The sequence below is a fragment of the Chelonoidis abingdonii genome, chromosome 1 (assembly GCF_003597395.2).
Source record: "Chelonoidis abingdonii isolate Lonesome George chromosome 1, CheloAbing_2.0, whole genome shotgun sequence".
Taxonomy (NCBI): domain Eukaryota; kingdom Metazoa; phylum Chordata; order Testudines; family Testudinidae; genus Chelonoidis; species Chelonoidis abingdonii.
This window is the reverse complement of record NC_133769.1, coordinates 172,181,367-172,194,930: the sequence shown is the minus strand read 5'-3', so window position 1 is coordinate 172,194,930 and position 13,564 is coordinate 172,181,367. Positions and strand designations below refer to the sequence as shown.

Here is a 13,564-nt window from a genome sequence, read left to right as displayed (position 1 = left end):
TACTAGTCAAACCAACAAGGATCTTTAGTGTATTCTGCGTTTAATTTTATTTCTTTTCAAAAGGACTCAAAAGACAACTAATAGCGATAATGGTTCCAATCTGAATCCCATCTTCCCAACTAATTTCAACTCCTCAGTATTAGCAGTCTTGACCCCAGAATCTCACCTAACCCAGCTGTAGAAAATGTCTGACAGTTTTAAATACACGCTTATTGTAAGCCTTCCACTGGTATGCTTGGGGAAAATGCATGGTATACTGCAGCATAATGTAAACATTCAAAAATAATTGACACATCAGTTGAAAGTCTGCTACAGTAAAAAGTAAGATATAGCACACTTAAGTAATATGAGATCAGAATTCAGAGTAGGATAGTTGTTCTGAGTCCAGGACAGCAGGCTCAACTACTTCCTCCAAATGCAGGTGGCAAGGAGAGCAAAACTTGAAATCTCTCTCTCTTCTCACTGAAGCCACATCTTTCCAACTTTTATATAGTTTAGTGTTATTAATTTATGTTTGAGGCATATTATGGATACTGGTTATTGCTACTGGGCTAGGCCAGAAAGGTTACTTTATAGAGACTGGCAATTTTTTTGTTATGCTTGTCTCTTCAGCTATTATCATTAATGGTGTGAGGATGCAGCTTTGTTCTCTACAAACTACACACTAGTGCAAATGACATGTAGAGAGTAGCAGTTTAAAAACTGGTAGCCTCTCTCAACATGACTGCTTTAGTATTCAGTTACTATTCATTTTATAATTTACACTTTTTAAAAAAGGAATAATTTCCTTCCTTATTTGTATATCAGGGCACAGGGCCTGGATGGAGTATTTACCGTTCTCACAACTTGCTTTTTATATTTATTTATTTATGACTACCCCAGTAAAATACTCAGATTCAAGTGCAGAGATCCAGAACTCAGTTGAAGACTGTTAGTATACATTAAAACAAAGCACTAAGCAGAACTATTTCTCTATCTATGCTCACCACAATTTTGTAAGAACACTAGGCAAGTTGTATGGGACTTCATAGTCATGACCTTATTTATAATTTGTTTTGGAAGGTGTTAAAGTTTATTCATTTCTAACTAATATTGGGGAAAAGATGCATAACTTAGTCTAAAGTTCTTTCCAAATTCAATAACAGACATTAAAACCAGCCACTCCAGTACAGATTGTTCTAAAAATTGTTAGAAGTTCATTGATTCAATGGAACAAATTTGTAAAGAATATTTTTGAAAGACAACTACAATTTACAAAGTTTTTAATAGTGGGTTTACTTGATAGGATACCATAAGGTTATGTTCGAGGAGGCTGTGTATGACCTAGTAGTAAAAGGCTAAAATTATGACCTATTCCATTTCAAATGTTTCCTGATTCCATGTTAATAATTTTACTATTGATAGCATTCTCAGACCATAAGTTTATTTATTATGGTATTTCCCAAGATGGCTGAAGGCAAAAATCAGTAATCCTACTTAAGTCTCAAGGTCATTCCCACCCCCAATACACCAAAATCGATTACAAGTGGTAAGCATAATAAGAAAAACAGTTTAAATTTACTGAAAACTCTTTTGGTCATGTGTTTATGCCACCAGCTAGTAACTGATGGTAAATTTTATTTTTTATTTTTTTTAATCAAACAGGTTACAGCAAGGGACCTGATGTTAGAAAGAAAGAAAAAGTATCTTTTTAAAATCCTTTTCACCACTCAGGTGCTTTTCTGAAGTAGTAATTAAGTTACTCTAACCCATCAATAGATGTAAACTACAATCTTTTTCTAGTCTCAGATCTACTTCCTTTCCCCCTCTCCTGTGCACCCATTCGTGTGTTATAGTTTGCAACTGAAAATGGATGTCTAAAGCTAAAATTTTGCATCCTTAGGAACCCAAATTTTTCTGGACTTTCGAAAACTCATCATATATTTCATAAGCCCAAATGGATGCCTAAAGTTTGTAATAGCACATCAGAATGACAAACATAGCATATAATGTAAAGTTTTAAGAAATTCGACTTATTTATGGTAAGTTAGAAGTTACTCTTCATTGGGTAACTTCTAACTGGAATTTATTTTGGGGGCAACTCTTGTCAAAATCAGCAATCCACCAGAACACAGTATTATTACTGGTCAATCTAAGGAGATACTCTAAGGCTGTATCTTACACTGCAGTGTGACTATGGGAGCGTGAAAAGGACTGTACGCCAACTGCTGCACTTCAACTCCCCTGTGTGGATGCTGTGGGTGTGAACTAAGAGGTTCCTAAATTCACATTAATGTAGTCCAGTTTCAAGAACCTCTTAGTTCACACTCACAGCAACCACATGGGGGAGTTGCAGCTCAGCGCTTGGTGTGCAATGCTATTCGCACTCCCATAATCCAAACTGCAAGGCACTGTAAACAAACTCTAAATTTGTTAGGGTTTAATCTGTGACCATCAAGACAAAGTTTTTCAGGTAGCCAGGAGCTCAACAGCAAAGGGCAAGAAAGAGGTCTTATTTTATTTGCTACTGAACTGAAATTTAAAATAGTACATATATGGCATACTTTTTGCTTGTGATATGCTAACAATAGTAAATATGCAGAATCCAAAACTATCTGGTCATACACAGAAACTTATTTACTGCAATAAAGACAAAAACAGAGGAAATCTCTGCATATTTCTACAGCTGAGATAGGTTATGAAAGTATAAAGAATATTCTGACAAGGTAGGCCTTAGGATCAAATAATGAGAGGGGCTTGGCAATTTATCATCTTCTGTCACTTATTTCTTTCAGGGATTTCAAGTTTAACAAGCCAAAAGATCTCTCTTAAGAAAGAAAATAGACTTCAAAGTGGAGGGATTCTCAAGTTATCCACTCTACCTCTAATACTTTCAGCACTGTAGTGAGTGATCTGGTTAAGCATAGTTACCCCATAACATTTTTTCATCACTGAAGTTCTTTGGGAATAACATGCCTTGTATTATTCCAAGTGTGATAGAAATGGCAACCACCATTCTAAGTATTTTTAAATACCTCAGTTCTTGTTGAATTTTGCTTATAATAAGTCCCTGTAAAGCTTAAGAGGAGGAATTGAATTTTCAGCTTCAACGTCTGAGTATTAGTTACATTTGTTAAAAAAAATAAGTCCATGAAGAAAAATATGAGGAATATAAATGAGTAATTAAATCAAGTTAATTAAAAGTTAAGAGGTAATGTGTCTCAGCAAGTAAGGCAACTGACTGGGTTTCAGGAGACCTGGGTTCTACTCCTGGCTCAGCCAGTGGCCTGCTACAAGTCCCTGATCAAATCACTTCACTCTTCCTAGCTCTGTTTCTCCCATCTGTGTGATGGGGCAATGATACTGACCTTCTTTGTATACTGCTTGCAGGTCTACTGATAGAATGTACTCTAAGCCCTAGTTGTAACATGACAGAATAACAGCTATAAAAGCAATAGTTAACTTGTTGTATACTTACATAGTATGTCCAGTGTGTAAGGATATCTCATCTCCTTCTCCAAAGCTGGATGCCTCACAACACAAGTTATGCGTCTTCCTCTGGCAAATTTGGTGGGTATGAGTTTGTACTGACTGACAACTGTTACAGTTTCATTTGGAAATAAAGTAGAAATGGATTCCACTTCTCCAAAACCTCCTTGCCACTCAATATCTGCACCAGGTTTTCCAGTGGCTGCTGTACAAATGGCTGCTATTGTCTGATTTTCACCATCTATTAAAGAGTTTGGTCCCTTTGTTAGGGTCACAATGGGTTCAACTATTGAAATAAAAAGTTTAAAGTATGTTTTCAGTCAAGACAGAAAAGTTTAATTAACTTCACTTCATTTCCTGTACGTACATTTTATCCCAATAGTTTACAGCTACTAACTCACTTTTAAGTCCGATTTGTTAACCAGAAGGTAAAACTGATGACACAATGGATACTTTAGAGTAATCTGAACAATTGACAGCTCCAACACCCCTGTGCTGCACATTGCCAGGGTGGACTGATTTAAAATCCAAGTGACATAAGTCAAATTTTAATCAGCAAGCAGGAATCCTTGTTTTAAATCATTTATTTTAATCTAGTTTTGCATCTGTACTTGATTTTCCCTCTCTAACGTAAGGTTGATGCTCATTGGTTGATAATCATTAAAATATATCAACTGCAACTAAATATAGCCTTTAGGCTACAATGATGGGACTGGTTTTACTAATCAGGAAGACACTATATTTTACACATTTACTTAAGCAATTCTGTAGCTTAAAAAAAAAAAAAAAAAAGTGAACTTTTTTTTTTTCAACCCAGCCACCCACCCCATAGAAATGTATGATGCAGTTATCTACAACTACACATCTCCTGCACCAGTGTCATCTTAGAACCCAAATCATCTTTGTTGTATACCTGAAGTGCTATCACCTAGCTAGTTTCATAGATATCAAGGTGGGGTTTTTTTTGTTTGTTTTTAGTTAAAGAGCAAGTAGTACTAAAGATTCTTGCTCCACAAGCTATTAAACAAATCAGACCATGTTATGTCCTTTAGCTTACTTTCTTTGATATACCTCTACCTTGATATAACACTGTCCTTGGGAGCCAAAAAAAAAAAATCTTACTATGTTATAGGTGAAACCGCATTATATTGAACTTGCTGTGATCCACCAGAGTGCGCAGCCCCGCCCCCCCTCCCTGAAGTGCTGCTTTACCGCTTTATATCTGAATTTGTGTTATATTGGGTCGCATAATATTAGGGTAGGGGTATAGTTAACAGCGTGGCTTGCAGCATTATGCTCTGGCCATACAATAGATTATTTTTACTACTTAGAACTAAGCTTTTTTTTCAGGTTTTATTAATTATTTATTTAAATAAATACAACTATCAAGACAATCAACATGCAAAGACCCAACATCAGGAAAGACCTGAGAGATGCCCAATAATCAATGCTGTCCAGGAAGGCTGAACTCATATACATTAAGGGAAGCTTCTGAAGAAATCAAACTTAAGTGCAAGGAAATTTAGTCTACTTATGAATGCTATGCCAGCTACAAATGAGATTGATTTCACTCTCACACTACAAGGTACCAAGGGGGAATATCCAACTGCCTAACATTTTGTGAACTCTGTCCAGAAGCATCTCTACTGCAGTTTATATTTTAAAAAGAAAATAAGTTAATACTGACTACTGTAAGAATTAAGTCAAGGTATCACTTAATTTGTATATTTTATTTATAAATTATGCTTAATTATGCATCTGCCTAGTGAATACAATAAGTTATCCATCAATTCTTGACCTAATGCAGAATTCTTACTTAATCCAAGTGTAGTCTATTGTTTAAATAATGTCACTTGCAGACTGAGAGGTTAGTAACCTTGTACAGTAACTCGAGTTCTTCAAGGTGCATCCCCCTATACTTATTCCACTTCAAGTACATATTTGACATTTTCAGTAGCAGTGCCTGTTCAGAACACACATGTGGCTCCAGACCTCATGTCCCACATCGAGGATGCACAAAGCAACACAGGCAAATGGCCCTCAGTTCCTTCTCTATCATTAGGTCCCAAAAGACAAGACTGCAAAGCGGGGGTGGGTGGGAGCAAACAGTGGAGCACCTATCTAGACATCTAAGAACTTCAGTTCCTGTAAAATTAAACAACCTCGCCTTTCTCAAGTAGTGTCCTGATGGGTGCTCACTTCAAGCAACCAGTATCCATAGGAGAGAACAGCTTCAGAGAGTCGGATTTAAGACTGTTGACAAAACAGCACTGTCAATAGCAGCATTTGATCTGGAAGTGTGTACCAAGACTCATTGTTTGGAAAAACTGAACTGACGGCCAAATTGCGACTTTGAAAATTTCAGTGACTGGCACACTTTTCACAGCGCCATAGAAGTGGATTGAGATCTAGTTGAGTGGGCAATTACTCTAGAAAGGGACAGAACATTAGGATCTCCTAACAAGTCAGAATATACCCAGAAACGCATTTTGAAGTCTTTTGGGTGGAAAGCGTAGATCCTTCTGATCTGTCCATAAAAGAAACAGTCAGTTTCTAAATGGTCTTGCTCTGTCCAGCTACAAAAGCTAACACCGTTCCAACATTCAGCATATGGAATGCAGATTCTTCCCTGGACTGGTGTGGCTGGAAAATGGGGGGAACCACACACACAAAGGAAGGTATATTTGCCTGGTTAGTGTGGAAATCAAAGAATGTTTTAGGAAGAAGTTTGAGATGAGGTTGTAATGAATTTTTTTCCTTAATACTGTGAAGGGAGTCCAATATTAATGCCCCAATCTGGCCCATAGGCAGAAGTGATGCCATTTTAATAGGTAAGTGGAACAGAAAACACCTAGCTAGAGGCACAAATGGAGGTTTCATGAGGCAGTTAAGGACCAAGTTCAAATCTAATACCAGAGTAGGTTAGCTTATTTGTGGGAATAAATTTATCAGTGTTTTAATGAACTCCGTCATTGTGGAGTAGGCAAATACTGAAGCCCCCTCCACTGAAATGGAAAGTTGTGATTACCACCAGATCTTTGACAGAACTCAAACTAAGGTCTGACCACCTTAATTCCAAAAGATTATCAAGAACAGCAAAGAAGGAAATGAGTAGGAAAAACTGCCAGTGAAAACACCAGTGATGAATTCTCTACTTTTCAAAGTAGCTAGCTCTGCTATAGATCTTTCTGTTGTTTAACAGGATCTTGTGTACCTCTATCAAGTAAGAAACCTCTATTCCCCAAGAGCCATCGAGGAGTCAAGCTCTGAGAGGAAGAGTGCCCAGAACTGCGGGATAACAAATGGAGAATGATTGGAAGGAGCAAGGAGCGACACAAAGTGAGACAAATCAGTTAAGGAACGTCTCTTACCCAAATTGGTGCAATTAGGACAACCTTTGCTTTGTCCTGTTTGACCTTGTTCAGCACCTTCAGGGGCAATGGGTTATAATAAATAAAATATATGGGTATACCTATCTCATAGAACTGGAAGGGACCCTGAAAGGTCATCGAGTCCAACCCCCTGCCTTCACTAGCAGGACCAAGTACTGATTTGATAAATATGCAGAGAGAAGACCCTTTGTCCAATATGTGAGAAATGTGGCCCCTATGACCTCCTCCTCTTCCCACAGAGAGCAGAATTTCACACTTTATTTTCACAGTGGTTGCAAAGAGGACCACTTCCAAGAATCACGAGGTTAGGAAAATATGCTCGAGTCGGAGAGTCGCACTCACACCTGCAAACCTGGGAGAAGTGCCTGCTCAGGTTGTTGGCTCTGGTGTTTTGTACGCCTGGAAGGTAAAAGGGTGAGATGAGCATGGACTTCATTGTACATCAGTTCCTTAACTTCACCAGTTCTGCACAGAGGGATGCTCAGCCCAGCATATCAGCCCTCATTTCATGATGTATATAAAAACACCAATGCTATGTTGTCTATCATGACCACGGCAGACTGGTTCCTGAGGAAGGGAGTAAGGTGTATTCAGGCATTCCTGACTGCTCTTAATTCCTGGAAGCTGATATGGAGACAAGTGCTGGGCACACTACTGGCGCTAAGTTGTGTCTCCCCCTATATGTACTCTCCACCCCATGAGGAATAATTTGAAGTTAGTGATGGCAGGAGAATGGGTGAAGGGAACGCCTGTACATACTTTGGACAGGTCCTGCCACCAACTGAGTCAACCCTATACTCAATGAGGGATAGCTGCAGTCTAGACAAGATAGTACTTGTTCTGAGCCATCCCTGGAAGCAACAAAGATGTAATTTGGCATGCTGTGTCACAAAAGGTACAAGCTGCCATGTGTCTTAACCAGATAATTTCTTGACAGTCTGTGGACTTAATTCAAATAAGTGTGGTTTGTTAGTATCAAATCTGTACCTGGTATGATATGCTTTGGCTTTTATGGCACACAGAGAATATCCTATGAATCCAGTTGCAGTGGGGTCAAAGTGGATTGTTTGTTTGTTTAGCTCAACTCCTAATGAGTGGAAAAGGAACACAGCTGTCTTTACTATAGAGACATTTTTGCTGAAAGAGTGGCCTTGAACAGACAATTATGAAGCAATGGAAAGACAACCATCCCAGCTCAATGAAGGTAGACTGCTGCCAGGGCCTTCAAGAATACCCTCAGGGCAGAAGAAACTGATGGGAAGCACAATACTGCATGTGAGCCTTGTTGACAATGAAATGAAGAAAACATCTCACGGGGGGGGGGGTGAATCACGATACGAAAATACACATCCTCAAGATTAAAAACCAATCCCTAGAATACAACTGTCATGGTACAATCCCCACTCTGAACCTTAGCGTCCAAGAGATGTGGGATACCAGCATGTATTCCTCTAAGCTTAATCACCAGCTTAGAACCCGTAGCGCTGCCACCAACCAGGAATTCCAGTGCCTGGTACACTCTGGTCCCCCCCAAAACCTTGCCCGGGGACCCCTAAGACCCAGACCCTCTGGATCTCAACAAGAAGTAACCCTTCCACGTTCTCTCCTCAGGTTCCCCTCCTGTGGCAGTTACCCTGGAAGAATTACTGCTGATTCAACTCCTTGAATCTCAAACAGAGAGGAAATTCACCCTTCCTCCTTTTTCTCTTTCCTCCAGAACTCTTCCTGAGAGGACAGTAGATTCCTACACGCAGAAATTAGCTCTCTCTCTCCATTCTCCTTTCCCACCTTCTCTGGTGATCCGACCCGTTTCTGCGGGTCTCACAGCTACAACTCATCAGGTTCTTAAACAAGACCTTTAATTAAAAGAGAGAAAATAGTAACGATTATCTTTTGTAACTTTACTGGGATCGTACAGAGTTTTTTAGCTATAGGCACTGGGATTACCATCCAGCTAGTATCAGTACAAATTAATCCTTTCAGCAAAAATCCCATTGACTCCTTCGCCCAATGCATTGCAGATAAGCAAACAAAATAGCTCTCGCTTTAATCTATTTAGTACTCATATTTTGCATCTATAAGACCTGTTCAGGGGAGATTGCGAAAGACCTGAGTTGCTCGTTGATTCCCTGAGCCCAGAGTGCACAGCACCTCACGGCACGACACACAGAAACTTCCCTCCCTCAAGATTTGAAAGTATCCTGGCTCCTGATTGGTTCTCTGGTCAGGTGACAACCAAGCTACTGAACTTGTTAACCCCTTGCAGTCAAGGAAATAGAAAGTACTTCTGTGCTATTAACTTTTCTTATCTGTTTATGACAACAACATTGGAAAAATACCTGTGAATGGCACCATTCTGAATTTCTGCATCCAGAGGGTTTTTTGGGACCAGAATCCCTTCCCTCTGCTGGACTCAAACAGCTTCTATAACCCTTATACATGACAGAAATGACTTCTAGTCTCAGCAAATGCTCATGAGCTGGGCCCCTGAAAAGGAACAAGGAAGGAGGGTGAACTGGGGAGACGGGAGATGAAATGTATGGAATAACCTGAGGTTATAAACACCAAAACCCATTTGTCTACAACCAAGGCCTAAGGGGGAGGGCATGTAAATAGAAATTGAGTTAATGGCTGGAATGTAATAATTTTAATCTGCACATTTATATATGCAGGTGATATCGTCTCTGGGGTCTGCTAGATGGTCTTGGAAGATTCCAGTAAAGTCTCATTTACTCACAATGCCACTTGATAGAAGGCTGTTATGTGTAGAATATCTAACAGCTTATGATGGGACTCTTCAACCTACTCTAAGTAGATCTTCACTTAGGCAATTCATTCAATTAGCTCTTGAAACAGCTTGGCACAATCTGTCAGAGAAGTTGGGAGAGGCATCACAGCCTCATGTGGCGAAGATAAGGAGATATTAGTTAGCACGGTGTCCTCCCTGTATGTTTTTGCCCTCAAAGAGACTCTTCCTGTGCTTGAGGCAGAAAGAACAGAAAAGCATCTCCCTTGGTGATCCTCACGAGAAAGGCAAGGAGCTCTTGAAAACTGTTAGTGACATGGATCCCAGAGAACGCATTTTTCGTTTTATCACTGAAAAGGTCTGCTTCTTCAAAAAGGGAGATCCTTAAATGGTGTTCTGGACCTCCCTCGGGAAACCACAAGACTGAAGTCATGAGTCCCTGTGCATCATGAGCCCGGTGGCCAAGGAATGGGTACTCCTGAGGGCATTCTGTGCCAAAAAAATAAAAATTCTGCACACAGTACTTTAAAATTCTGCAAGTTTTATTTGTCAGTAAATAAATGCAGAGGCTCCAGCATGGGAGCAGGGAGCACAGGCCACTGGCTGCATGGAGGTGGGAGATCACCCTGCAGATCTCCCACCCCCCCAGACACAGACTCAGTGGTGAGGCTGCACCTGACTGAGACAAAGCACAAGGCCTGGGCCTGCCCAAGAAACACCTTGGGGCCCTGCCCCTCTGCCCCAGGTGTGGAGCAGGCAGGTTCAACCAGGCAAGACCCAAGTGTGGAAGGGCTCAGTTTCAGGGGGATACAGGTATGGATTGAGAGGATTCTGTGTGGGAAAATGTGCACAGGCAGCTCAGTGGGGAGGAGTTGTCTAGATTCACAGAGGCTTGTTGGGGGAGTTCCAGGTGCAATAGGACTCTGAAAGGGCTTTCAGGTGAAGATGGCTGGGACTCAGCAGAAAGGTCTGGGTACTAGGGGGGTTGGGTACAGCTACTTGGAGGGTGGGAAGTCAGTGGCCTGGGGGTCTGGATATGGGGGCTTAGGGTGGTGCAGGGAGTGGGGCTCATCAGGGTAGGGGTCTGAGTTCAGGGAAGCTCAGTGGGGGATGGGCTGGATGCAACAGTAAAGGTCCAGAGGCAGGGGGTCCGGGTGCAGGGGTCTCCAGATGCAGGGGGCTGAGGAAGTCTGGTGTGGTGGTGTTCAGATATGGAGAGCTAGGGGGGTTTTGAATGTACAGGTGAGGCTCGAAGGGAAGTCTGGGTATGAGAGGTCCGAATACACATGGGTTGGGCGGATGGGGGAGCAGCTCCCTGTAGTGACCTCTCCCCTCACAGCTGAGGAGCAATGGGGGCAGGAAGCAGGGGCGGATGCTGAGCTTCCTGCATCTGGGGGAGGTTTCTGGGGGTGGTCTGAGACAGCTCCAGCCACTCCTTGCAGGGGAAGAGAAAGTCCTGTCCTCTCCTGTCTCCAGCCTAGCCAAGACTAGCAGGCAATACCAACTCAGGGTTGGAGCCACTGGCTAGGAGGTCCCCAGCCCTGTGGTGATTTACTTCTGCACCGGCTGCCCAAAATGATGTACCTGTGCAGCTAGGGAGTGGTGCGACACTGCTCTTGCAGCTTTTCTTTGCTTCCCTGTCAGAAAGCCATTTTTTCTGCAGGAAACCAAATAAATCTGCAGGGGACATGAATTCTGTACACTCACACAGAATGGGCTGCAGTGTCATCTGGAGGGCCAACTTTGCCACTAATTTTCCTTCATTCATTAGGGCCTAGAGCTGGCCCTGGTCATCTGCAGAGCACTTGTACTTAAACTCTGCCAGCCTTCTGTATGCGGTAAAGTTGTACTTAGCCAGCAGAGCCTTGTCGGGTGGGGTACATATCTGCAGGTGCGGACATGCCCACTCCAAAGCCACTTGAATGACCAATAAATTAGAAGCCAGGTGTATGAACAGGAAATCAGTCTCTCTATCCGGCACAAAGTACTGTTTCTTGGATCTTTTCGGGATGCTGGTGTATGCCTAACGATTTGGGCTGGTTCCAGAATGGCCTTGTTTATAGGAAGGGCCACATGCTCTCTCCCTGTGGCTGAAAGATGTCCAGGAGACTATGTTGGGGGTTCTGGAATTCCTCCAGTGGAATTTTTAAGTTGGTAGCCAATCTCTGCAGAAGTTCTTGGTACCACCAGTGGTCATCTGGTGGAGAGAGCAGCAAAAGGAGGACCACCTCATCTGGTGATGAGGCAGCGTCATCTGGGACTGGCAGTACTGATTCCATGTCTTCCTTCCCTCATACACCAAAAGAGCTGGTTGGCATGCTGAGGAGCAATAGGATCCTTGCAATGGCACTGGCTTGTCTTTGGTACACGACCCATGGGCTCCAATAGGGTCAGAAGGGTCCATCCATCTGGGAGGGCCAATGGGGAAACGGTACCAGGCTTCTCGGGAGATGGTGGGGTGGCGGGAAGAGAATGTCATAGCCAGACAGATAAAGAGTGCTTTGGCTGCTTGTCCAGGCTCCTATACAGCAGTGGAAATGTCAATGGGGCTATGTCCTGAGACTCCTGAGCTAGATAATGGTTCTTTCAGAAATGGCAGAACTATCAGTACCAGAGGGCGCGGTCCAATGGATGGGAAAGGGGCCTCTCCCGTGGCAGGAGCAGCAGTTCTTTGTGATGTCCCCACACCTGAGGATGAATAGATGAGTCCATGAGGAGTAGACACTGCAGGTACAGCAGCAATACCTCCTCTGGTATTAGGAAAGTCTCTACATCCTGAGTCCACGGGGTGCCTGCTGAGACTCCAAAGGGACCTGCCTCAGCATGTTGGTGAGGCAGCACTGACAGAGCGTCCAGAGATATGCTTATAGACTGACGCTTTAAGTTTCCCAGTACCGAGGTCACCACTGGTACCAATATATCCTGCTTCTTTGCTTTACCCTCCAGCTGGGGGGCCTTCAGAATTGGTTCCGCTGAATCCAAGTGCTGCATCTTACCTGACCTAATAAAGGTAGGGGAGGGAACCAATCTTTTATAAGCAGTCCACTGTGTGGGTCTGCTGTTATGCCCATAAGAGTGTTTCTTAGTCTTGCGGTGAGGATTGTCCTTAGGATTCAGCGTCAGCAGCTCCACACAATGGCTCGTGCTCAGAGGGGCACTACATATCAGCGGAGGCCACTATACAGGGGAGTCTCCTTGGCCACAATCCAAGTGCACCAGAGGCGTCATTACCTCTTCTATAAGGAACCTGCAGAGATGGGGCTCACAGGCTACTCTAGTTCTGGGTTGGAAGGCCTTACAGATGCCACACTTCACCAAAATGTGTGCCTCACCCAGACAGTAGAGGCACCATTAATATTCGTCGCTAATGGAAAATGAATGAACATGAAAGAGTTCTTGAAGCCTGGGATCCTTGGCATTGTCCCCAGGTGACAAAGGACTGTGTCCCTTGACCAGGGAGATGTTTACTATACTAAACTACACTATGAAAATGACAAAGCTATTTACACATGTGCACCCACATGTGGAATATACATAGGGATCATCAACAGTTCTTCAAGTGCTCTCTGGGTCTGAAACAGCACATTGGCAGAAAAGTGAGCACCTCTGATAATACATCTTCCTCATGCTTGCATCTTAACAGCAATACGTTCCATCGCAGAAATTTAAGAGGTTAAAGCTACCAGACAACACAACCATGAACAGAATTGCTCAAAGCAGTAAATATATACAAAATGAATATGGAATTTATTGTTCACTGAGATCAAACAGAGGCTATATATATCTCTTGTCTCGTCCATGAATGGTTTGTTCCAGTAGCCCACTTATCGTCAGATTGTCCTGGTTCCTCAACATCTGGCGCGACGTCCGAGCCGGCATGACTCTCCTAGTTCGTGTCACTCTCATATTTGAGGTAGGCAGGTGAAGCGTTAGGGGGTCTTTTGCCCAAGGACCCCTA

The 13,564-nt window shown here is 42.5% G+C and overlaps 1 protein-coding gene across 3 annotated transcripts in view; it reads right to left on the bottom strand.

The window, feature by feature from the left end:
• Positions 1 to 13,564, bottom strand: part of NECTIN3 (nectin cell adhesion molecule 3) — a 134,234-nt gene that overhangs the window by 69,384 nt on the left and 51,286 nt on the right. For all 3 annotated transcript variants that reach the window (XM_075072642.1, XM_075072634.1, XM_075072638.1), the window contains exon 3: positions 3,458 to 3,754. In XM_075072642.1, the coding sequence (XP_074928743.1) occupies positions 3,458 to 3,754 (297 nt within the window). The remainder of the gene's footprint in view (positions 1 to 3,457; positions 3,755 to 13,564) is intronic.